Consider the following 26332-nt stretch of genomic DNA (forward strand, 5'->3'; position numbering starts at 1 on the left):
TGTTTAGTCCTCTTACAGGACTTCAAAGATTTTTCTGGTTTTGCTTTTGCCACAAAACATTGGTAACTATTTTTCTAAGAAACATGATTTTGAAAAAGCAGGTAGTTGTGAGGAGGTTACCTTACCCAGCTAGTGAATTTTGCTTTATGTACTGGAAATAAAAGGCATAAAATACAGAGCCTCTTCATAAAATAGCATTTCCACTGTAGAGAAATGAAGGCAACCTTGAAACCAGACTAACAAAGATTTTATTAGGTTTCATACAGCAGGAATGGTTTGGCTCCAGGTCTATTTAATACAAACTCTGAAGGTTTAAATCCCACTATATTACAAGAGCATTACTCGCTTAGAGTTAATTACGGATCCCAGTTGCAGCATGACCCTTTCTGCACCCAAATGAGCAACTTGGCTAATAAGACAGCTCTGCAACATTACTTTTATGGCACTTGAATGCTGGACTTGGCATCCTGATTAAGATGAACAAAAATGTCAACAATATCACCCTGTTACAGAAGCACAACACCTTCCCAATAGATACCAGCATTCTACAAGTGATACTTCTGAACACTTACTTTGTGAGTGGTGTCTCTAGTAACCCACCTTCAATACTAGATTGCCACTCAAAGAGAAATTCCTGTTTCCAACTCCCCATATGAGAGCAGAAAGCAGAAAGCCTCAGGAAGAAAATGAATTTTAATCTGTGACAGAAGTTTTATGGAGAAGAAGGAAAAACATTTTTAGAAACAAAGACCTCAAGACATGATTGAGGTGGCTGTGCCCAAGCCTTTGCAATTTGATGCACTGACACAGTGCATTCTATTTCATGAATGCATGAGGACCATGTTTCCCACACACACTATCCCGCAAAGTTCTTGTCTCGGAGGTGCAGCTTCGTCCTCTTGGTAACTGTGACATTCAATAAAGGGCCAGATACTGCAACTGTGAGGTATTACAAGTGGGGATGCTACTGCTTTATGCGCTTGTTTCTGCCATTCAGGGAAGCTGCTGAATATCCCCAGAGGATCACAGAAAACGGTTCACATACCTCTGGGAACAGGGGGTGCTGAACCTGAGCCCTGGTTTTGCAGCCTGGAGGGGAAAAAAAACCATACCTCCCTCAACTCCCTATTCTGATTGTTTAAATCAATGTAGTGGTCAGAATGCACCAGTCCTGTAAAGTACATGGTAAAACCATAATGCTCATGGATCACAAATAAAACCCAGATCACATACAGGTTTTAGGTGTAGTATTTCATAAGAAATCAGAAATACATGTTTTTTTTTTTTCCTTCCTAAAATAAAATTATAAGGGCCTAGACAGGATGATCCTTCCTGGATTGCAGAGGGAATCAGCAGAAGCCCCAGAGCATGACAGAAACAGACAGTGTATGTGGTGCAAATTTATTTTTAATGTTGCTGCTGTTTACAGCAGCCTACTCCTCTTAAATACCACTCCCTCCTCTTCCTGTGCTGAGACACTGTTTGCTTAGCCTTAAAATACAGGCCTTAGGGTCTATGTGTCAATATAACAAGCAGCTTGATTCTAGAAGAAAGTTTATCCAAAACTGAGAAGCAGCAGTGTTCTCTGGAGGAACAAGACTAATAATAATTGGTAGGACTTTTTCTCTGTAAAATCAAACCCTAGTTGCTGCAGTGCATCAGTTTAGACTAGACTGATGGAGTAGGCAAATACATTGACTTTGTAGCTCTAAAGCCTATCTATAGATAGGAAAGATACGAAATGGCAGCTCTAATACTGTGCCTGTGTCAAAACATTAGGGAGTCTGACTATGAGCTCTTGTTGTTCTGCATCCAGAATCAGGTTATCTACGGATGCTCAGATTTTGCCTTGTTAGAGAACATTTTGTCAAAGACATCAGCAAAAATGGAATTTGAACAATCTGGAAAAAAAACCCCATGGTTTTGGTGTTTTGGTGGTGGGTTGTGTTGTTTTTTTTTGGGGGTGGGGGGGTGTGTGTGTATGTTTTATAATTTATTTTTTTTTTAACTAGTGTCTAGTTTACTCTTCAGGAATAGATAAAGAGCTGACAGCAGATGCAGTGTTGAACAGTATCTGTATAGCTTGCTTGAGATTACTGTGAGAATCTAAGAACTCCTCAAATTTTCCAGCCTTCAATTTTCTCTGTGGAAATAAATGACAGAAGAGAAAACCAGTGACATTTTAAAGTCTCTTTGGAAAGAAAGAACAATTTAGAAACAACGTTATTATAGACTGTAACACACTTATGAACAACATGTAATACAAGCTTTTTAATAATATTTGACTTAATTACCCAGATTACTATCTCTTCAGTATTTCATGGTTATCACTTAACACCTTCAATTTACATTCTTAAATAAGTTACTGTGTAAATAAAGTACGCTCAGAGTGCCTGTATTTGGACAGTACTTACATTTAATTACAGATGATCTGGATATGTTTATAGGTGCAAAATACCTTAAAATTGTTTACAGGAAATAAGCTCAACTAGCACTAACCCTGGAATCTAAATGTTCACAACAGCACCAACAGCAGCTCAGCCATTTATTTGAACATGCGTTTCAAAATGTTACTTTGGAATGCAGTAGAAAAGAAGTTCAAAGAAATGCCAAATAGAGGGAAGCACAAAAGATCAAAACTCCATAGCCGCTTGGATCAATAAAATATTAAAATGCAGTTCTTAAATATAAGTACTACACCAAGTAGTAGTCTGGTTGGTCTTAAATGGTGTTAAAGCCCTTATTTTCTATAGGAGACAGTAATAAGCATTTTGCCTATTCAATCCAATCAAGATTTAGGCATCGTGCTATAAAAGCAAACATATCTGACACTTCTTCTATAACTTTAGCAGTTGGCTTTCCTGCTCCATGCCCAGCCTTGGTGTCAACATGGATGAGAAGTGGATTGGTTTGTTTACGGCTTCGGCCCACAACATATTGCAAAGTAGCAATGAACTTCAGTGAATGAAGAGGGACCACACGGTCATCGTGGTCTGCTGTGAGAAGCAGCGTAGAGGGATACTGGATGCCATCTTCTTCTGGTAGTTTGATATTGTGAAGCGGAGAGTACCTGAGAAGAGCACACAAATCTTTACATATTTTTTCCTCAAGATCCAACAAGAAGGTCGTCTCATACTGAAATCATCACAGTGGCATTTGATAACACCCACAATACTACAGTTTTCAGTTGCATATATCAGAACTGCATTACTGGCAACTACTGATGGTGGCCACAAAACTCTGGCTCTCAAGTGTGAAGCAAGTACATTTTTTTAATTTCAGAGAGGCATATGCATACACCACCTAGAAATGCCAAAAATATCAGGAATAGGCAATGGGGAAACTGAGGGAACACCATGCAGGAAACAGAAACAAGAGCTGTAAGTTTTCCTGCTTTTGATAAATTACTTCAATACTTATCTGCTGAACAATGAACAATCTAACTTTCAAAATTCCCTTTCTTTGCAGGAGAATGTGCATCTTTTAGCTACTGTAACTTAACATAAAAGGTGTATCTACATACCTCAACAAAAAGTACCCTCTAGTATTAGAAATTAAAGGTAAGCCACAAAGAATTCCATCTAAACATTTCATACTTCATTTAGACAAAGCTAAACCCAGGGAGAATGTTACATACCTTAAATCAAGAGTAAGATACTGTTTTCCCCCCTATTTCATGACAGGAAATACAGAAGGAAATTTTGCTTTATTTTTGAATGAATTTCTCACTTGCAGGACTACCCAGGAAGTAACTCCAAATTATGTTTAAGAACACGTGACAACATTTGAATGTCTAACCTAGCAGATCCCTGGCTTCCTCATTTTCATCAATGGAACAATGTAAGTGAATTTTCAGACTATTATATGTTTTGAAAAGAAGTTAAATGACAGTCACTACATAACACTATTTGCCTTAATGTATTTTTTGAGTGTCTGTAAAGGTATTGTCTAAGCAACATTAAATATAAATATTCCTAAATTTGATAAGCAATTGCCAGCTATTGAAAAGGAGGGAAAGAAGGAGGTGATCCTGCCCCTTTACTCTGCTCTCATGAGATCTCACTTGTGGTATTGTGTGCAGTTCTGGTGTCCTCAACATAAAAAGGACATGGAACTGTTGGAACAAGTCCAGGGAAGGGCCACGAGGATGATCAGGGGACTGGAGCACCTCCTGTATGAAGACAGGCTGAGGATGTTGGGGCTGTTCAGCCTGGAGAAGAGAAGGCTCCGTGGAGACCTCATAGCAGCCTTCCAGTATCTGAAGGGGGCCTATAGGGATGCTGGGGAGGGACTCTTCATTAGGGACTGTAGTGACAGGGCAAGAGGTAATGCGTTAAACTTAAAGAGGGGAAGTTTAGATTAGATATAAGGAAGAAGCTCTTTACTATAAGGGTGGTGAGGCACTGGAATGGGTTGCCCAAGCAAGTTGTAACTGCTCCATTCCTAGCGGTGTTCAAGGCCAGGTTGGACAGAGCCTTGGGTGACATGGTTTAGTGTGAGGTGTCCCTGCCCATGGCAGGGGTGTTGGAACTTCACACACACAGTATCACACAGTATGCTAGAGATTGGAAGGGACCTCAAAAGATCATCTAGTCCAATCCCCCTGCCGGAGCAGGAACACCTAGATAATGTTACACAGGAATGTGTCCAGGCGGGTTTTGAATGTCTCCAGGGAAGGAGACTCCACAACCTCCCTGGGAAGCCTGTTCCAGTGTTCCGTCACCCTCACTGAGAAGAAGTTTCTTCTCAAGTTTAAGTGGAACCTCTTGTGTTCCAGTTTGTACCCATTACCCCTTGTCCTGTCATTGTTTGCCACTGAGTAGAGCCTGGCTCCATCCTCGTGACACTCCCCCTTTATATATTTATAGACACTAATAAGGTCACCCCTCAGTCTCCTCTTCTCCAAACTATAGAGACCCAGCTCCCTCAGTCTTTCCTCATAAGGGAGATGCTCCACTCCCTTAATCATCTTAGTTGCCCTGCGACTAACTTGATGATCTTAAGGTCCTTTCCAACCCAAACTATTCTATGATTCTATGATTCTAAATATTTCAGATTCTGCCATATAAGATGTTTCTAAAATTATGCATTGAGATTTTGTGAGTAAGCATGTGTTTAAGTAGGTATGGAATGACTCCTTGCTGCAGATGTATTTATCACAGAATGAATTTAAAATTTTGCTTCTACTTTGCCTCTTCACAATATCTGAATTTACAGATGTGCAAGGAAATTTCAGTGTCCAAAATCATGAAGATTGTTTGGAAAAGAGTTAATCTTTTATCTAAAACCTAATTTATCCATTGATAAAAACTGAATTATGAAATGTTAGTTGTTTCATGCACTATATTCACAAAAACATATTTTCCATGGAAGACTTAGATTAGACAACTGAAGGTTTTGAAACAATCTAATTACAATGGTCCCACCTGATCATCTAGTATTTGGACTTGACACTGAATTCTAATTTTTATCTTTTATTTTTTTAATAACCTTTCCAGACCTCTCAGCAAGGAGTTAGGAAATGAATGAATACCCTGTGATGGCCATTTAATTCTTACAAATAGATCCCGTTCACATTGTATAATATAATTCACAATGGCGATTGTCTCTCCCCATTGTAAAAAACACCATTTACGTAGCAGTTCACCTGAGAATATTCTGTTGTGACAGCCTAAAGGAGTCATTATTCAGAAAGAAAACCTTACGAGTTGGTAAAGCTGTGTAGAACAAGGTCTTTGAAAATATGACCAGTTGACTCAGCAGGGCTTTGAAGATAATCTTTCATGCGAAACTGACTTGTATGGAAATGCTGTATTCCTCAAATCTAGTGTGGGAAAGGACGAAGTAATTCTTAGACTAGATATTGAACATGACAACCTGAAACTGTTCAGCAGACTATGCATTTTAACAACCACAGAGGTATTTAAAGGCACTTACTTGCACAGCCATTCAAACTGCTCTTTACGGTCAGAGCAACCATAGTCAGTGGTCCAAGCATGGCCAATAGTGTACTTGTGGAACTTGAGCATGTCCATCACTCCCACTTGGGCAATAGCACAACCAAATAGGTCAGGGCGCTGATTAGCACAGGCAGCTTTGACAGGAAAACAACTCTATTAGCATTAATATCTTAAAGAATTAAGCTCAGCAGTGAAAGGTCCACTGCCAAGTTCATGAAAGACCAACTTTCAAAAAGTTATGTTTTATAAACTCAGTTACTTAAAAACAAGAAAAAGAAGAAAAACTGTAAAGTTAAAACAATGTGAGAAGAAATATGGATTACCATATAACACCTGGAACAAAAAAACTTCAGTACAAAATATCTGATATAAACCCAATTGCACTGGGAGAAGACTGCCAGGGAATACAAAATCAAATAGACTTTTAAGCAAAACCAAAAGCAAAAATGCTGACAAATAAAAATTATAACTCCCAAGATGACATGTTCAAAATTCCTTAAGAGCAATTTCCCTGTTCTTCAGGCACCAAACATGTTGTTCTTTGAAAATCGTCTTCCAAACTAGCAAACTGGGTTTAAAGGAGAAATGCACTTTTAAAACGTGATCTTTGGCCTACTGAATTGAAGGCTCCTAAACCATTCACTGTCTAAACCGTTATTATTAACATCAACAAAGAAAAGGGCATTAAGGAACTGATGAAAGTTTTCTTCTATGATTACTATGTAAACCCATATGAAAATAGTTTTGAGAAAAGCATACTACAAAAATCAGAGGAATAGCCTCATCTTAATAGAACAAATTACTGTTATATGTTCTTTTTTTTTTTTATGGCCTCCATCTTCCTACTACTGGAAAGGACAATTTCTTCAAGAACAATGCTTGCCTCATGTATTTAAAAAATAACTACGGCCCATCTAGCTAAGTGTTCAGTTTATAAGAGTGGCTATTAGCATGTGCTCTGGGAAAAGGCGTAAAGCAACTACTGGGAGATACTTCTGTACATTTTCAGCTTTGGAACTAGTTTAGGTTTTCCCTGAGTTAGAGTTACCTGCAGCCATCCTTTTAAAACAGCCATCAAAACACATATCCTCTGTAAATACATCTAATTCCTTTCTTAAAGTTTATTCATCTAGCATTAAGTCACAAAGATTCCATCTATTTCATACTTCTTTTACAAAAAGCTACACCTAGGAAGAATGTTACATTCCTTAAATCAAGAGATCTAGTGTTCATCATATCCTGTAGCAATAGGTTATAGAACCTCAGCCTTCCCCAAATCCAGGGTAGCCAGTCTCCTGATAGCTTCCAGAGGGGGCCTATGTTGTTCCTAGTCTGTCTTTTATTTGCTACGTACCTATAGAATCCTTTTCTGTTATCCTTAACATCCCTAGCCAAGTTTAATTCTAACTGGGCCTTAGCTTTCCTAACCTGGTCCTTAGCTTCCCAGACAACATCCCTGTATTCTTCCCATGCTGCCTGTCCTTGCTTCCACCTTTTGTAAGCCTGTTTTTTCCTTTAAATTTTCCTCAGCAGTTCCTTATCCATCCAAGCAGGTCTCCTGGCCCTCCTGCTGCACTTCCTTCTGGTTGGGATACAACACTCTTGAGCTTGCAGTAGGTGGTCCTTGAATATTAACCAACAGTGTTGGGCCCCCCTGCCCTCTAGGGCTATATCCCATGGAACCTTCCAAAGCAGGTTCCTGAAGAGGCCATAGTCTGCTCTCCTGAAGTCCAGGGCAGTGAGCTTGCTGCACGCTCTTCTCACTGTCTTGAGGATCTCAAACTCAACCATCTCATGATCGCTGCATCCAAGGCTGCCCTGGAGCATCACATTTCCAACGAGCCCTTCCCTGTTGGTGAGCACAAGGTCAAGCATGGCACCTCTCGCTGTCGGCTCCTCTATTACTTGCAGGAGGAAGCTGTCTTCCACACAATCGAGGAACTGTCCCACCAACAGAAATGAGGGTGGTTGAAGTCCCCCATGAGAACAAGGGCCTGCGAACATGAGGCTGTTCCTATCTGTCTGTAGAGTGCTTCATCCACAGATACCTCTTGATCAGGCAGTCTGTTACAGATCCCCACAGTAATGTCTCCTACCACTGTTCTTCAATTCCAGTCTCTATTGCTTGATTTTAATCTGTTGTCTGGTGATTTTACAAATTCTTCTGCTTTTTTTGAATTTTAAGAAGTAAGAGCACTGGAATCTTCACATACCTACTACAATGGATCCCAGAATCCTTGTCTTTATTCAGAGCTAATCACTGTACATCCACATGTAGGCACAGTCTTTCCCAAATTATTCTCTCTCTCTCCTCATTTTCATCCATTGTGAAAATGGATCATTTATTCCCATTCTTTGCCTCCTGCTAACCAGGATATTGTTATGACATGACCTTGTTTTTTGCTCAGCAAGAACTTTCTTGCACAACCTTATGCAAGGGATCTTGTCAGAAGCTTTTGAAAATCCAAGAATAACTCCTCCCCAAGATCACTGTTAAAAGCACCATACACTGTCTGACAGCTCCTTCCAATAGCTCTAATAGATTTGCAAGATGTAACTCCAGCCTGCTAAATTCTTCCTCACTTGCCAGCTATTACTTACTGGTTTCAGCTGGTTAGCCTATCAGAAAAGGCAGCTTTACTCATGTGCAGCTTGTGGATCACCATGAACCATTTAAAAATTGGCATTAAACTTGCCCCCTTCTGTTCCTCAGATATTCAGGCTTAGTAGTCTACAATTTCGTATCAGAGCTCACTTGGATCTTGAGTGTTCACCATCTGGTCCTGGCAACTCACTACTTTTCATGTGATTGATTTACTCCAAAATCTCTTCCGCTGTTGCTTCAGCTTGAATCAGCTCCTCAGTGTTCCCCACGAGGAAAGACTCTGGTGCAGGGAACTCCCCCGGCTCCTCAGGAGGGAACATCAATATAAACACACAATTTAGTTTTTCTGCTCTGTCACTTATCTTTCCTCTAGTACTCCTTTTACACCTCACTTGATGTATATGCTCCACAGATCCTCTGGCCAGCTTCCTGCTTCTGATGTACATAGAAAGCTTTCATTGCTAATGTTTATAATGGAAGCAATTTGCTCATTAGTCTCCTGTAGTCCATCAGTCTCTCTCAGGGTTTACGCTCTACCCCATTTTCTACTTTTGAACGTGATTTCTGTTTTCTGAAGGATGCGATTTTACTTCTGGTCATCTCTGTTATGAAGATATGCTAACTCTTTCTGGTTCCTTTCTGAGCGATTTTTGAAAGATGTATATGGCACCTTAAATGGCTGCCGTGTAAAAACTCTCAAAAGTACCTTTGATCATATCCCTCTCCTTCCTGTTATTTCCTTTTATGAACATAAATTATATTCTGGTAGGAAAAAAAAGCCAAAACAACTACTGTATAATGTTTCATTTTAGCACTCTTTATTGCAGAGTGTCTCTTGAAGCACTGTGTGTTGCTCAGGATTTCATAAAAAATTGCTGCTCCTAGTTCCCTAACTAGTTATTTCAGTAAGAAATCATTTATGGAGACACTCATCCATTTCCACTGCACCCCTTAATTAGCCATCATACTTAGTTATATGCATTAATAAACTGTAACCTGGAACAGAAATTTGTGAATTTTACTTCCCTACATTTACTTGGAGCTTTAAAATTCAGTACAAAACTAAGATTTCAAAACCTCAGATCTGTTTGTCTAAGCAAACATCAGAGGTCAAACTGCATTTGCATGAAAGAGGTTTTTAGCTCACAGCTGTGGCACTACTCAGCTTAGGGATCACACTGCAGGACAAAGAAGTCTTGTTTTGCAGTTGAATGAAGCAAGAGCTCAAGGCTCTGCATTCCTCAGAGACACCTCCTGTTAGTCTGACTAAAAGGAAACGGTATTTTGGGAGAGTGACAATAGTCTTTCTTCCTTGTCACTTTTCCTTCAGTAAATGAGAACTGAGAAAATCTGGGAGTGGGTCCTTCCACCTAAAGCAGGAGTTATGCTCCCTAGTGCTGCATGAACAACTATTGCAAAATCTAGTTCTGCTTTGATGAAAAACCACTTACAAGAATTTATTAAATTCACGTAATTCTACCCAGTCAAGGAAAATCCCTTTCTGGCTCATCAAATGCATGGAAATACATGGATTGTAATCCATCTACGAGTAAAAGAGAAGGTTTCTAAAAACAGAATTTTCAGAGCAAGGAGGTCTAGATTCCTAACATCTGCCTCCTACTGGAATGAAGTACACTCTGCAGATGTCACTTGCCTCCCCTTACCTAACTAAGGAGCCCAGCTGACTTGTTCAGCCAGAAACACAGGGGGTTTGGTGACTAAAGATGGCTAGGATGAATCTCATCCTGAGTGAAACAAAGTCCATATAACCAGAAGACAGTGTTTTTGGAAGCTATGTAAAATGTTGGAAGTTTAACTGCATTTCCAATTATATATTTACACTCACATAAAATAGACTTGTGCAATGGTGTGCAAACCCTTTAATCTGTTACCATAGCATTCATTTCTACTGGTGCTCCTATTTACAATGCACAAATAACTTCTGCCACGTCTAACCAAGTAGTATATAAGCAGAAAGCAAAAATTCCATTTTACATATACTTGCTATTTTAAAAATAAGAATGCAGGAATAGCCAAGATGCCTTAGATCAAATATCTGTATGACTCCAAATCCCGCTTCTTATGCGGGATGCTACCTCACTGAAAAATAAAATCAAATCAATAGAGCCAGTATTCAGTGGCAGATAAATAGGAAGGAGTATAAAAAGAAGAGCAAGCAAAGAGTGGGCCTAGTAAGTCTCCTCATTTTCTATAAATCAAGTCATTTACGAACTTGAAATGCCTTTTTTTTTCTTCTCACGAGTAGCTCAATTCTGTCATACTGTCACATGCGTTTCATGCTATTAAAAAAAATACAAACCACAGTATTACTCATTTGTGTTCCCTTCTCCTTTCAAAATGGAATAAAATCTCCCTTTTTCTTCCACTACTTTCAGACTGAGGGATTTAAGAGAAACACATTTTGTAGTTCTTTAAATATTGCTTAGACTGTTGAGACATTTTTCTGTTTAAGAGGAGACTATTAATTTCCTTGGATTAAAGAACATGGTAGTGAATTACATGTGAAAAAGATGCATTTATAACAAAGTGCTACAACTGACAGTCCCTCAAAAGCTCATGACTTCTTCAGGTAGCTGTACTTGTATTTTACATGTCTCACCAGAGACATTAATGATTTTATTTGTGGGCATGTTTTAACTATACAATGAAAGCAGAGCCAGATTGTTACATGTCCCTGTTTAAGGCTTTAATCACAGAACTGTCATGTTTTCATTTGCCCTCTAAGAACAAGAATTTATGACCACAGAAAGAATGAGTAAGAAACTCTGCTGAAGGATCACAGGACATGGGTTTCTGACTTATGCTACAGATAACACAAAGTTCCTGATTCTACATTACAGATTTCTGGTTACTCAGTAATTATTTTGTAATAGTTAGCCTTAAGAAAGAAAAAACTAAAAAAAAACCCAAATGTTTTTTAAGCATTCTTACTTATTGTGTTATTCTACCACAGGGTTAGCTCTACCGCACAAGACAGTAATTTTAAGTATGGCTTTTAACACTCAGCCTTTGCTATAGATTGCAGAATCCCAGTGTCCTATGCAAACACCAAATGAAGTACAACTGTATGTGTTTACACCTGGTATAGACAAATGCACTGATATTCTGGCAATTTCTGAAAAGAGGATCTGGTAGATTTTTGTGTGGTTACTTTGATAAACCCAGTACCAAACCCAGGAAATATACAAGCAGTTCTTACCAACTAATAGGCCCCCATTTGAGCCTCCATTAATAGTCAACTTCTTTGGGGATGTGTAGCCTTCCTTGATGAGGTATTTGGCAGCACACTGAAAGTCATCAAAGCAATTTTGTTTGTTGGCCAAGATACCACCTAGCACACAAATAAAACAAACTAGTTGATACCATAAAATCCATTTGATACCACCTCTTCAGAGAAACATGCATGCAAAAATACCTGGGAACAATTCCAGTTTCATGAACATTTTAATAATTGATGCAGCTCAGAAAGACAGCAAAAATGAAAGATTCTTTCAACAAAGAGAGGGTATAAGATGGTTCTGTCAATAACACTAATGCTTTCAGAAACTGAATAATACATACCTATACTGTGGAATGAGTGCCAGGTAATGCTTCTAATTAAAGCTAAAAGCTTTGCATTGCAAAACATATACAAAATGACCACATACAATCCACTTGAGGCTTGATTTAATGGGACTTTAACAGCGTTAAATTCAGTGACAGTTTCTTATGGCAGTAAAGCCTCAGTTTATAAAATAAGCTATATAAAATAAGCACTTCTAATTTCCTGGGCACAGAATATGTGGCTGACAGTTATTTTTTGATTAGTTGCCTTCTAATCAGATGATATATAGCTATGATCAAACAGGGACTTCGGAATTGCATCTTGGTTTGAAATTTTATTAACTACCAATATGGAAATGCTTAAGATGCTGCCATCCTGTTAAACAGAATTCCAAACATCACAAGACGTATGAGCAATAAATCATGACTGAAAATGTAGGTCCAAATGATATCATTGGATATCATTCAGTTCTCAAACCAAAAAATTTTGCATGGAGGGATGTGAAAGGAAAAGCATGGTTTCCCCTACAATCTTTCAGCTATTTGAGCAGAAGATTATCAACCCAGACAACACACAGTTGATCAGATTTCACGATCTTCCCATTTTAGATGCCTGTTTGGCAAGATATAAAACTGGCTTCTCCTTGAAGGTTATCCTATCTTAAGACTTGTTGTCTTCTTTCTGAGGCAATTATATGCTAGTAAGGAATAGGAACTAGGAAGAATTTCCTCATATGCCTATAGCAAAGGCTGTGGTCCAGGCAGGTAAGAGGAGCTCAGTGGATGCAGAAAGGGAACTCCAGTTCCTTCTACTTTAAAAGCTGGATGCTTATTCGAAGCTGAGGTTCCCAGTGTCACCCAGGAACCTGTGGGACAATTAATTCTACTCTTAAATAAGTCAGCTGAGCTATAATCTGGAGGTTTGTCTATCTCCATTGTTCATCCAGTGACCCTAGACACCCTATTCACACTGGATGCTTCATTTCTATGTTGCAAAGCTTTGGTAAGGTAACTCTCATACCTGGTCATACAAATCACAAAGTAATCTTCAAATGTGTGGCAATAAAGAGGAAATAAATCTTACTCTTTACTCAAAGTTCTGGTTTGGTGTTAGGTAAAAATCCTACCTATGCAATTAAACCTAAGTAAGCAGACTTCTGGAGTTAACAAAACCCAGATACATCTCTTATTATGCAACTGCAACAAAAGACTTGGGTCAAAATTAAGCAGGAAATAGGTGGACCAAAGAAGCATTATCATATTACAATAAATTTTATTAAAACCTATTACAAACCAATCAGAAAATTAAAATTAATGAAGGATACTTCATCTTTAGCAATAATATCCTGTATCTGCAAGCATATATAGCTTCTATTTATGAAACTATTACATATTTAACTCAATTGTGAGGAAATGACCCAGACAAAAAGTTACCACACATGAAATAGTAAAACCAAGATGTAATGATCTGGGAATACTATTCTGTTTCATAAAAAGTTATTATGGATTAGTCCCATAGCAAATTGCTGCATCATAAACACCACTGTGCATTTTGGTGCATTTGCCTTGCTGACAACATCTCCAGCAACTTATCTCCCAGATTCTTGGGATATGAATGAGGCATCACCACTAAATAATTATGGGTATGTTACAGAGATGAGTAAGACTTTTCCCATCTTTTTCCTCTGGGAAAGTGATGCACTAAACTGTCAACAATAAGGAAGGTGGACAATCACAGGATTAAGACAGTGATTAGACTGGAAAAACATGGAAAGAAACACATCAAAGGTATTAAGAAAAAAGGAAAAGAGATCAAAAGGGTTTTATAGTGAGTGATTTGGTTTCCCTGTGGCATTAAAATCAGCTTTAAAAACCTGCCTGCCTACAAGAAGTTTGACTCCCTAAGAGAGTGTGGAGGGTATGGCATGTTACTGCACGTGTAGAGCCGATTGTTTTCATATGAACCTCTATCACAGAATCATAGAATTGTTTAGGCTGGCAAAGACCTTTGAGTCCAACCTTTAACTTAACACTGCTAAGTCCAGCACTAAACCATGTTCCCATGTCCCACATCTATATGTTTTTTAAATCCCTCAAGGGATAGTGACTCAACCACTGCCCTGGGCAGCCTGTTCCAGTGCTTGACAACCCTTTCAGTGCAGAAATTTTTCCGATAACGTTCACTAAAAATAACAAAAGGTTCTGTTCATAAATTGTGCAAAAACAGCATAGAAGAATTACATTCTGAACTCACAAGTTCACATATTCTGTAAGGTTCTGGAAATAGGGATTTTTTTTTGTGTGGTACCAAAAACAGTCCAAATAGTTACTGTTGAATTGTGGGGCCACATGCAACTGCAAATAATGAGAGAGGTATGTGAAAGCAATCCAGGCCTCCTGCAGTATAGACAAACAGGTTTTTTTTTTAAATCAATTCAAGGTAAATCGCTGCATTTTCAAATCCTTAGGTATAGGGAACATGACTTTGCTTTAAAAAACGCAATAATTTCCTTGGAAAGTATCGTGTCTGTGCAAAACCATTTTTCAGTAGGTTACAAAAATTAAAACAATCTGAAGAAAACCATCAACTAACACTAGACAATGTAGAGATGTAACACAGAAGAAATTAAAAAAAAAAAAAAAAAAGAGAAAATGTTGTAATTTTCATTGCTTAGGCTGCAGTTTTTTTCCTCTGTTTGGACTGATTTACCTTTGTGCCAGGTCTCTCCGTATTCACCACCGCCCCTGATGTTCGCCACTGCTAGAACACCCCCAAGGTGTCGAACAAAAATAAGTCTTGACACACTGAAAAAGCAAACCAATAGAGGATTATTTTGATTTCCAATTTTTATATCCTTATCACTTTTATAAAGTGCCACTTTGAGGCAAAGATCTCTCCCCAAATTAATCATGAAATCATGAAGTTTCCCTTGATGGCAAACCTGAGTAGCCAGGATTTTTTCAGTAGTTACCCATGGAAATGAAACCCTCTGCAGCTTTGAGAGAGGAAAGAACCAGTGCTGGTCCATTCTTCCTCCTTTAGTTCTGCACTTTGGAGGAGATTAGCCAGTGGTTCTGCCTAACAGACCCCCTGCTTTTTCTTTATCTTCAAAGCCTTCGGTGCAGGGACTAGAGCTATGCAGTACCACTGGACTCCCATAGTTTCCTGAACTGTTTCTCTTCTGTGTGTCCTCCACCTTTTTCCGAGAGGAATGGAAGGCTTAGCCCAGATGAAGAAAGAAAAGAATTAAGATCAGCACTTGATCTTTGTTTATGAACAGGTATTTTCAGCACTTCTGCTTGATGTACCTTCTTTTTTTCACTTTTGCAAAATTGTATTTGCAAAGAAAAACTGCTTCTATCATTGTTTTGTGTCAGGCTCTGCATTCAAGGCCAACCACCTTTTTATTTATTTTCCCCTTGCACTATTAAATACACAAGAAATAGTAAAAAATAAAATTACAAATTCTGCCTTTCCTAATAGCTCTAGAACCTGCTTGAAAGCTAACGTATTACGTAGTGTTGGTTTTTTTTAATGCCAGACTGCAGAAGTATCAAAACTATTGCTACCTTTATAAAAGGGACTGAAATAATTTAAATTATATTTAACAATTAAGAAGAGAAATGGATCTTGTATCTGCTGAAGCAGAAGCTTAACACAGCAGAAGCTGCAGATGGCAAACCACACATATGCCAAGGAGACCAGTGAAAGATTAAAACTGAATCCCAACAAGTTGGGTTTATTCCATCTAGTAGGTTTAAATTTCTTACTTGAAATCTTTGCTCATACAAGAAACCACTGCCTGCAGAAATTATTCCTATTCAACCACAAGAGCAAGGATTGGACCCTTCTACCTTTAAGTTCCCCTACTGCATATAAGAAATGTCTTAGAAGATGGCAGTCCTACAGTGTCTCATGTGGATGTAATGTCAAAACAGGTAAATTTTTCATACTTTCCAAAGCAATGATCTGTGCACTGCCACTTGTTCTTCAGAGTATATACCAAGGATTAAAAAAACAAAAAGAAAAGCAGAAGGATAACTGATAGCAGATTTCTGTATTTTGATAATCCATCAAAGGAAAACCTTTCCACCTAGGCTGGTTATCTGTGGCCATCAGATGGCTCAGGAAGCATGAATTATCTCTGCTTCTGTAAAATCAGTTCTGAAGTCCATCACTACGCATAGTATTTTCTTTAGATTGCTGTGACATGCTGATCAGATCCAAGATTGATATTCTCTAAGCACACTGTGCAAAGGTCAGAGAGCATTATTCTGTTAGACTCTAGGATGCCTAATTTTGACAGGTTGCTACACAGCTAATGTGGAGTAGCCTGACAGTAAGATGCCTCATGAGACTTTGACTTCTTATTTTTTTGTATGCTAGAGCCACAAAACCTCCCAGAATATTCTGCACAGAGTCCATCCTCTTCCACCTGCTGAAAGAAACGTGCTGAGGGATCAGCATATTTAAACAGCAAAGAGTCTGTGAGCAATGCAAAACCATCCTGTTGAGTACATCCCATCCTGTCCATGGACTCTCTAACAGAGGTGGCACCTTGATGATAATTTCTAGAGGGGTCTAACTGACTTAGCCTCTCACAGGATATGCAGTACTCATTATAGGAAGCTAGTCCCCATTTCTAAAAGCAAATAATCTTTCTGTTGCACAGACCCTCAATGGGACAAAGTCCAGAGTTTGGCAGCAATCATTATGTTGCTCAAATTATAAGTAAAGTTTAGTACATCTGTGCCCACTACTACCAGGATTTAGGTACTTCAGAAAACATCACCCCGTATACTCCAACATATACATCTAGTAATGTTCCTGCTAATGACTATTAATTAATACCCATTTTGGTACAGTCAGCAGTAAAGTGAGTCGGGACTCTAACTTAGAATCATAGAATAGTTAGGGTTGGAAAGGACCTTAAGATCATCTAGTTCCAAACCCCCTGCCATGGGCTGGGACACCTCACACTAAACCATCTCACCCAAGGCTCTGTCCAGCCTGGCCTTGAACACCACCAGGGATGAAGCATTCACGACCTCCCTGGGCAACCCATTCCAGTGCCTCACCACCCTAGCAGGAAAGAATTTCTTCCTTATATCCAATCTAAACTTCCCCTGCTTAAGTTTTAACCTGTTACCCCTTGTCCTGTCACTACAGTCCCTAATGAAGAGTCCATCCCCAGCATCCCTATAGGCCCCTTTCAGGTACTGGAAGGCTGCTATGAGGTCTCCACGCAGCCTTCTCTTCTCCAGGCTGAACAGCCCCAACTTCCTCAGCCTGTCTTCATACGGGAGGTGCTCCAGTCCCCTGATCATCCTCGTGACCCTCCTCTGGACTTGTTCCAACAGTTCCATGTCCTTTTTATGTTGAGGACACCAGAACTGCACACAATACTCCAGGTGAGGTCTCACAAGAGCAGAGTAGAGGGGCAGGATCAGCTCCTTCGACCTGCTGGTCACACTCCTCTTGATGCAGCCCAGGATACGGTTGGCTTTCTGGGCTGTGAGTGCACACTGAAGCCGGCTCATGTTAAGCTTCTCATCTACCAACACCCCCAAGTCCTTCTCCACAGGGCTGCTCTGAATCTCTTCTCTGCCCAACCTGTAGCTGTGCCTAGGATTGCCCAACTCTTTGAGGCAGATGTGCCTAGAGCTTATAACAAGCTTTCTCAAAGTGACTTTTAGGTTCAAGAGACTAAATTTTGTAAGTATATAATCAGGAATTAACTTTTTTTAAAGTGAAAATTCCAAGTGATCAGACAGCACAATATTCAGGTTTCATATATAACCCTGCTATTGCCTCCTGCGTTCTTCCATGTGGGTTCTTGCTTCCAGGTTTGAGTTCAAGTCACTGCAAACTGACCAGTCACCCTAGATACCTATGAAACACCTCATTCTGCAAAGGGAAGTCTTGGTCCCTGTTCTTCCAGAAGTCTTTATAGCCTTTTGCTCATCCCTGAGTCTCTGGACTTGGTTGCTTTCTTGGCTTTTGTGGAGTAGGAGGGAGTGGTACCAAACTAACTGAAAAGACTAATCTTGCACTCTGCACCATGGCTGCTATGTTGCCTGACCTTTCTCTGGCCCTGCAGTCTTTCCCTGCACTACCTCTTTGCTTAAAGGCTTGGTACAACCTGGTCCTGTAGCAGCGAAATGCAATTTCACAGTCTGCTTCACAATCAGCTCTGTTCCAGGATGCATTAGAAACTGCTTTTCCTGTACCCACAAAGGCACATACAGGACAGTGAAGGGAAACACACTGGTTCCTGCAGGGTAATTAGCCGAATCAGAGGCATTAGTGGTACGTCTGTCATGGCATTTCCCCAGCAGCTCTGACAAGCCACTGGTGTCAGCTCCATCAGCCTTCACTCGTGCTCACTACACAGGCTGTATAATTAATGACAGTGCTCTAGTGGGCACCATACGTGACCTACTACTAAACGCAGCTCTTCAGTCTTGAGGAGCATATAAAAAATTCATGCTTGCACTCAAAAATAAACCACTACTGTAACTGACTTAATGACTTTGGCCTATCATTCTCCTAGTTATTTCTGGATCCTCTAACCTGTTGGTTTGTTTCTATTGCTTTGAAAAAGATTTTAATTTTTCTGTGTTGGGGAAAAAATGAAAAGCAACACCAGATTCTGAATCACACAAAAATAAGCTCCCCAAGCCAGAAAGCTGTCTGACATTAATTGGTGTAAAATACCAGTGAGAAAACATTGTACTGGCTTGAAGAAACACATGACAGAAACAAACCACTGTAAAGGAGAAGAAGGAGTGCTTTGTAAAAAGTTGTAAGAACCCTAAGTTCAAATAAAAAAATCAGTAATCTTTACCCAGTAACTCGTTTGTTTGCTTTAAAGGTAAGCAGGCTACTACTCAGCTGCATTTCTGTAGCTATGTCTCAGCTCAGGATCAGGTGGACAACGTGGCAAGCTTCCGCCTTGACCATCCTGCGGCTGCTTTCTAGCACTCATGTTTGTGGTCATCTACAAAAAACCTGACCAAGTCACGGTGTTGGGCTGCGGCTGGAACAGCCCTTGAACCTGGTAACTCCTTGTGGAATACTGCAATAAACAGTAAGAGGGATATAGTCAAACATCACTAGAATCTATCAGGTAAAGGGGAACTGAATGTCCTGTCCTTCTGGCATAAATTCTCTTATCAGAATTTCCTTTCCTGATCTTACCTGCCTATTTTTGCAGCACACTTTCTCACTAAGTTACAAAATTATCAAGTTATTAACCATAAAGATGCATTTGAAGGCTTTGGCTGTTCTTATTTGTCTTTTAGGAAGAGAAAGGCTGAGAAAGGGATATGTTGATATCACAGGGAGTGAATGACAGATGTGTGCCCAATCGTGTTTTATTTACATTGTCAGTGGGATAATGTATTTTGATCTGGTGATGACTGACAGTTCTCTGTGCGTTTACTTTTAAGCGACCATAACAGATTCATATTCTTATGAACTGTGTTAATAAAGGTTTCATAGGGTTCAGGATGACATAGATCACTGCTCCCACCTCCCATCTTCCTGTCTTCTGATTGTCACCTGCACCCTCTTGCTGCTGTTTGGCAGACTCTACTAGAACCAATTTTCAACTAGCCAAAATGGCAGAAACCCACCCATTCTGTTTTGTTGGGACAGTTTTTTTTTGCCATTCTTCCAAGGTAAATCAGCTTAGCAAAGATTCCAGCAAGCACCAGGGCCAATGGATGGGAGGTGGAAGGAGGCACTGTGAGATACCTTCTTTTGCCAGCGGCCAGCTGGTGTCAGTTCTGTAGTACTTCAAATTTTACCTTAAATCAACAGATACATAATATTTACTTTAAGAAAGAAAACATGATTAAGTTTTATCACAGTTTTCAGCATCTACAATGAACTCTAATTAGTCAGTGCTTCAGCCTAATCTAAAAAAGGAATTTAAAAACTATTCTGGTAATATAATTGTATCACTCAAAAACCACAGGAAATTAAACATGTAGCTTTACAAGGCAGATAAAAAGCCTTCAAATAATCGTGGACACAAGATGGGAGGCCCATTGTTAAACAAAGTATTTATTAGAAAGGACAGGAAACTGTAAATGCTATTTAGAAATACAATCGCAGTGACTTGGAAAAGCAAGTACTACAAAGGATTTCTTGAAATGTGCTGAGTCTAAAGCAAGACTGATAGCACCTAAACTTAATAGGACTGTTTCATAATAGGTTATTTTTGTGTTGGTGAGATGCTCTTCTGCTATATGAAAAATTGCTTTCCATTCAGTCCTCTGCATTTGTTTTCCCCTGCCTAAGAGCATTTCTTATGTATTACAGACAACCAGTAATTCTATAAAAATTCCCTCGCTGAAGAAATAAGCTTTTTCTTTAAAAAGATCATCTATTCAATAAAGCTTATGGCTTTTGAGGTCTACAAATCCTGTTTTGCACACAGCAGTTTTAGTTTACAATGCACTGCTTTGCATACACAGAGCCCATAGCAACTGCATCTCAAGACAATCATCTTTCCTCTTTCATGATCATATGGGAACACAGTAGGATTTTGCTTCTAATGTAATCTCCTCAGAAGTATAATACAAAAACACAGCCAAATTTTAATTATTTACATTCATTTAAACAAATGTTTCTTTAGTATGTAAACATAGGTAATTGCATAAGTTGGAAAAAATACTTGCTTAATGTATGTCCATATGCTCTTCTGTTGAGCTCAGTGACAGAATGGGAAGAGGTTAAGGTGCAATCCAAAGGGCAGGGCGCCTGTTGTAAACCTCAGAAAACCACTTCTCTGCTCTGAGACAGATATATTCTGTGACCCTGGGCAAAACCCCTGAATTCAGAACTAACAAAGCAGATAAAATAACGCCTGGACACCAATGTGCAGTCCTTATGGCTCCCATGTTGCTTCTCAGGGACCTGAAATGCACTACTCTGTGAGATCCACAGTCCACCCTTACTCAGTCTGTGACAGTTGTTGATACCTGATACTTCAGAAGAAGGTATAAATTACCCTGCTTACCTGTAACTTGGTGTAATTGATATGTTGAAGCCTCCATAACCATACAGGAAGGCAGGATGAGAACCATCCAGTTTAATTCCTTTCTTGTGAATAATAAACATTGGGATCTTAGTGCCATCTTTGCTAGGGTAGAAAACCTAAGACAAGAGAAAAAGAAATCTGAAATGCTGCTACTGTCATAACTCTCCACAAGTGGTGTTAACAAGAACCAGAAGCAATTGCTTTCATGGTGTCCAGTGAGTAAAACTTTCCAAGCAATCTGCACCAATTGTCGAGGGCAGGTTCAGTAACGGCCATCACCCAACTTGTTGCTTAACAGCTGTGGAAAATGTATCAAAATAAGACAATACAAGGAGAACGACAACATCATTTCTGTGTGTCTTATTCATCAATTCTACATACAACAGGGCTTAGGAAAATGCTGCAAAACCAATACAGCTCTCTGCAAGGGAAGACTGGTGTTGTGAAAACACAAGAACTGCGTGGTCCATCATATATGAGAGCAGCAAAGACTGAGCCGGCAAGGAGAATGAACAGAACTAAAACCAGATTTCCCATCTAAAATTTCAAGTGCTAAAACCTTCTCCTTTTTAAAAATTCAAAGTTTCAGATGCTAGAGAAGAGTAGACAGAGAAGAAAAACTCATGATAGGGTGGTGACTGAGACCCCACTAAGCATTACATTGTTTTGGATAACAGAGAGCTATGCTACTACCAGTAAACATGTAAAACGATGAAGATCTTGTCTTGTACTGCTGAAATCAGAGAATTCCTTTACATCAGTTGATGCAGCAGTCTTTGCTTGTAAAAACATAAATTTAATCACAAGCAGAAGGCCAAAGATATTTTAAAAGTCACAGTATTTTGGTTTTAGTATTAATACATTAGCATTAACAAAATTTCTTAAGAGTCACTTCATACACAAAATTCAAGTCAAAAGAGCAGATTTTGAATAGCTGATGACACTGTTTCTTACTAAGCCTTGTGAAAACAGAAAAAAGCTGACATCTCAACACTGATACTTGCAGCATGATTTCACCAAAGCAAGTCTCTATCCAGTAAAGTGGACTAAGCATTAGCCAGTCTTTCCAGCTTGTCTCATCAATCACTTCACCTCATCAAGGTGGTAACATAAGCCATGACAGAAACATTAGTAGCACTTGGTGCGTTTTCAGATATTATCTGGCAGCTAGAACCAGGAGCCCTAACACTGCAGAACCCCAGATCCATCCAGCAAGAAAACAGAACTACCTGTCGGCTTTCAATAAATCAGCTTCCAAAACGCCAAGTATGTGCATAGCACATGCTTTCCTGTGTCTTTCCATGACTGCCACAGCACTGTGTGGACTTAAAAGCTAAATTCCAAGCACGCAAACATAGATTGCAAATGCTTTATCTTGGTTGCCATATCTTGTTTTGATGCACGTACCTGCCTGCATACACTATTTTAGGACCCAGGGCGTCTTATTTTGCCAGTCAAGCAAAATATGTGGGTGTGAATGCAGATAACTGCTTGTCCTAAAGTTCTGGTTGACTACTTTTCATTGCTTTGGCTTTAGCATCATTATTTGCAGCTTCTAGTCTAATTAGAACAAAGAAGTGGTAAATAAAGAATGACATTCTTATCATTTTGCTGCATGTTTACAACCCCTGTGCTCTTAAAGGAAACAGACCTACCACGCTTTATTATAAAGCATGTGATCAGCAGTATCTATTTTTATAACACATGAACCTCATGAGTAATATGAACCTGTGCAACACATTTATTCTGAGCATTGACTGTAATGTGAAACAAGTAAATCCACATGGCATGTTGAAAATAGAATAATTGCATTTAATTTTAATCATTGCTAAGGAAATGTGAGAAATTTCTAATGAAACTACATCTAGCTCCAAAGGCTTCACCAAAACCTGCAGACATATTCCAGATAAAATCTGGTATTTCACAGTTCCCAGCAGATGAAAAAATTCAGAACAAAAGCCCGAAGGCATTTTTACACAGATTCTATCACTGTTTCTAACTATTGCTACAACTTTACTGACAAGTGCTCATCAGAACTCACTGAAGTAGGATAGAAAGGATTTTCAATTTCAGTATTTAGCCTAACAGTATTTAGCGCTCGCAGCTCAGAAAGCCAATCGTATCATGGGCTGCATCAAAAGGAGTGTGACCAGCAGGTCAAAGAAGGTGATCCTGCCCCTCTACTCTGCTCTTGTGAGACCTCACCTGGAGTATTGTGTGCAGTTCTGGTGTCCTCAACATAAAAAGGACATGGAACTGTTGGAACAAGTCCAGAGAAGGGCCACGAGGATGACCCGGGGACTGGAGCACCTCCCGTATGAAGAGAGGCTGAGAAAGTTGGGGCTGTTCAGCCTGGAGAAGAGAAGGCTGCATGGAGAACTCACAGCAGCCTTCCAGTACCTGAAAGGGGCCTGTAAGGATGCTGGGGAGGGACTCTTCATTAGGGGCTGTAGTGACAGGACAAGGGGTAATGGGTTAAAACTTAAACAGGGGAAGTTTAGATTGGATATAAGGAGGAAATTCTTTCCTGTTAGGGTGGTGAGGCACTGGAATGGGTTGCCAAGGGAGGTTGTGAATGCTTCATCCCTGGTGGTGCTCAAGACCAGGTTGGACGAAGCCTTGGGTGAGATGGTTTAGTGTGAGGTGTCCCAGCCCATGGCAGGGGGTTTGGAACTAGATGATCTTAAGGTCCTTTCCAACCCTAACTATTCTATGATTCTAAAAAATTAAAATATTCCATGGACAGAAGAACAGCTGAGGCTGGTGATGAGGAGCTCCACAGATTCCTCTTTAAGATGCTACCCATCAACTCCAGTTGCAGCAGGCAATTCATGCAAAGTGAGCACCTGGCCCTCCTACACTTACAGCAATTCCGGCTTTTGGCCAGTCCTTTCCTGATGATTAAAGGATGCCACTGATTTTACTGATTCTTTCTGAACAAGGGCTTTTTTTTGAAACAACTCCCTGAAAACTGATTTCAGTAGGGCATTTATCATCATCAGTTAAGATTAAATAACATACCATTAAATGAAAACTCAACAAAAAGACTATACATGTCAAGGTGACATTTGCAATTTAAGAGTTTTCACTCCTATCTTTGCTAAAATAATGATTACCTCTCCCTCCAAGATGAACAAACAGGAAGGGGGTGGAAATCAATTCAGTGAGACACCGAGATAGGTGAGGCTATTTAAGCTTCTCCAAATAGACTATTTTCAACAACTGATTCAATTTCACCTTTAAATTGGGTGTTATCTCTGAAGCAAGTCCAATGGTTTATTTATGTAACCAATAAAGCAACGTGCTTCTATCTCAAAGATTAAGGTAAACTGGAAAGGGCAAGCCCTAAAAAGAATTCCCCAAGATGGTATTTCATAGCTTATTTTAGAAGCAGTCAGCTTTTACAGCACTAAATGCTAATAAACGGATACTACTGTTTTCTACTTTATCACAGATAAGAGTGATCCACTTGTACTGGTCACATTATATTACCCATTGCTCATATATTTTCAAATAAAGACTCATCACTACAGACATTAGCACGTAAGAGGAGGATATATCAGCAAAGTGATTTTGGAGGGAAAAGGGTGGAGAACAATGCTCCAGACATATTATCATGAATGCTGAAACTCACTATTCATGGAGACTCACACTAAAAATACGTAATCTCAGTCTCTAGAAATGCACCACAACGCTGTGTGGTTGACAGGGCACTCCTGCTGTTTGCAAGCCTTCATGCTATTCTAGGAGCATACCGCTGAAGCGGAACAGCAGCCCTGAAATAGCAGTAGCTCACTTCATCTCACACTAATGTCCCTATCTGTCACACAGCAGAGGGGTCATGGTGCCAGAAAGAATCACTTTCAGTTCAGACTGCCAGAACCTGAGGCATGAATTTATAGCCCTTATTCTTCTTCTTATGACCCAGGGAGAAAGCGTCACTCTTTGCGCAATTACTCATTACTATAAATTACAGGAAGATCAATGTATACAAGCTACATGAAAACAAATCTAAGTCATTCTTCTTTAGTGCATACATACACATTTATAGAGCCGTGCATTGTTGGTTTTTGTTAACTTAGCATTCGAAAGCAATTTACACTCCATTTTCACCTAAAAATTACAACGGAAATTTGCTTCCAAGACAGTTTACATAGTAAGTTTTACAGGTAAATACAGTTAATGGCTGTGTGATAGGGTTTGTACTCCTGAAATAATATTACTTCTACAAAACCAAAAATTCTTCTAAGCAAAATTCAACCTTGAACTTGTACAGATTGAAAATTAACCTTATAAAGGCAAGATTCAACAGTTTGAAATACTGCTGTAAAACACAAACAAAAATAAAAAATACAGGTTTAATGGATATATTTTCAAGCTGTGAGCAATACTCAAATGTCCACAAGCCTTTTAGAATTTCTATGATTCATTAATAGCAAAGAGAAATAAAATCCAGTTCAGAAGTGATTAGTTTGGCTTTTTAGTAAGAATTATTTCCTGCAGATTATATGTGAATTTTACATATGAAAAGGAACTTTGACTTCTGGGACTTGAAAACACCCCCTAAGTCACAGTAGACTAATTATTCTTAGAAAGCCCCTAGTGATTCTAAAAATGGCTCTTTCAACCTCTCTTTCAAGATTAGGTACTACATACCAGAGATATCAATTCTTTCCATGTCTTTGTGTGCTTGATCAAAACCAGTTAAGAGTTACGCTTGTCATTAGATTGCCATCCATTGTGCGAAATGCCAAAGAATTTTACAAAAAGCAACTAAAAAGGCATATAAATTATGCTGGAATACTCCTTATTAAGAATGAATGATCCACAATTTAGGTTTAATAACACCATGACAAAGCCTTTAAAAAGAGTTTTGTTCCAATGTCCTCTACAGAATTTTACTGAGATAATTCTTTTCATTTGAAACACATATGGGATGCAGCAGTCTTGTGAAGTTTAACAGCTGTTTTCTGCTTCTAGGTAAGAGCGGCTGCCCTCACACACAGCTGCTGTGATTCCACCAGTGGCCACCACAAAGTTACAGACAGTAGTAGAGAAGTGTAATGCCCTGTTCAGTCACACCACCCATGGGCACAAGTGAAGCAGCTGATGAGCTGTGTTGAGCAGCTGATCAAAAGGAATGACTACTTCAG

At 39.3% G+C, this 26332-nt stretch overlaps 1 protein-coding gene and 1 long non-coding RNA gene across 2 annotated transcripts in view; one reads left to right on the forward strand and one right to left on the reverse strand.

The window, feature by feature from the left end:
* Nucleotides 1-2394: 2394 nt before the first annotated feature.
* The window catches only part of PREP (prolyl endopeptidase), a 98545-nt gene continuing 74607 nt past the window's right edge, over nt 2395-26332 (reverse strand). The window contains exons 11-15 of the mRNA XM_062624451.1: nt 21159-21295; nt 14840-14934; nt 11786-11917; nt 5938-6094; nt 2395-3070 (exon numbers count right to left, since the gene is read on the reverse strand). Coding sequence (XP_062480435.1) covers nt 2776-3070; nt 5938-6094; nt 11786-11917; nt 14840-14934; nt 21159-21295 — 816 coding nt within the window. The 3' untranslated portion in view covers nt 2395-2775. The remainder of the gene's footprint in view (nt 3071-5937; nt 6095-11785; nt 11918-14839; nt 14935-21158; nt 21296-26332) is intronic.
* Nucleotides 3241-12855, forward strand: LOC134166707 (uncharacterized). Its single transcript, XR_009965961.1, has 4 exons — nt 3241-3380; nt 3469-3560; nt 3684-3840; nt 12739-12855. It is a non-coding gene; the product is annotated as an uncharacterized LOC134166707 (long non-coding RNA).

This window comes from Pezoporus occidentalis, unplaced genomic scaffold, assembly GCF_034315485.1.
Source record: "Pezoporus occidentalis ecotype Australia unplaced genomic scaffold, CSIRO_AGI_Poc_V1 ctg109, whole genome shotgun sequence".
NCBI classification, from domain to species: Eukaryota; Metazoa; Chordata; class Aves; order Psittaciformes; family Psittacidae; genus Pezoporus; species Pezoporus occidentalis.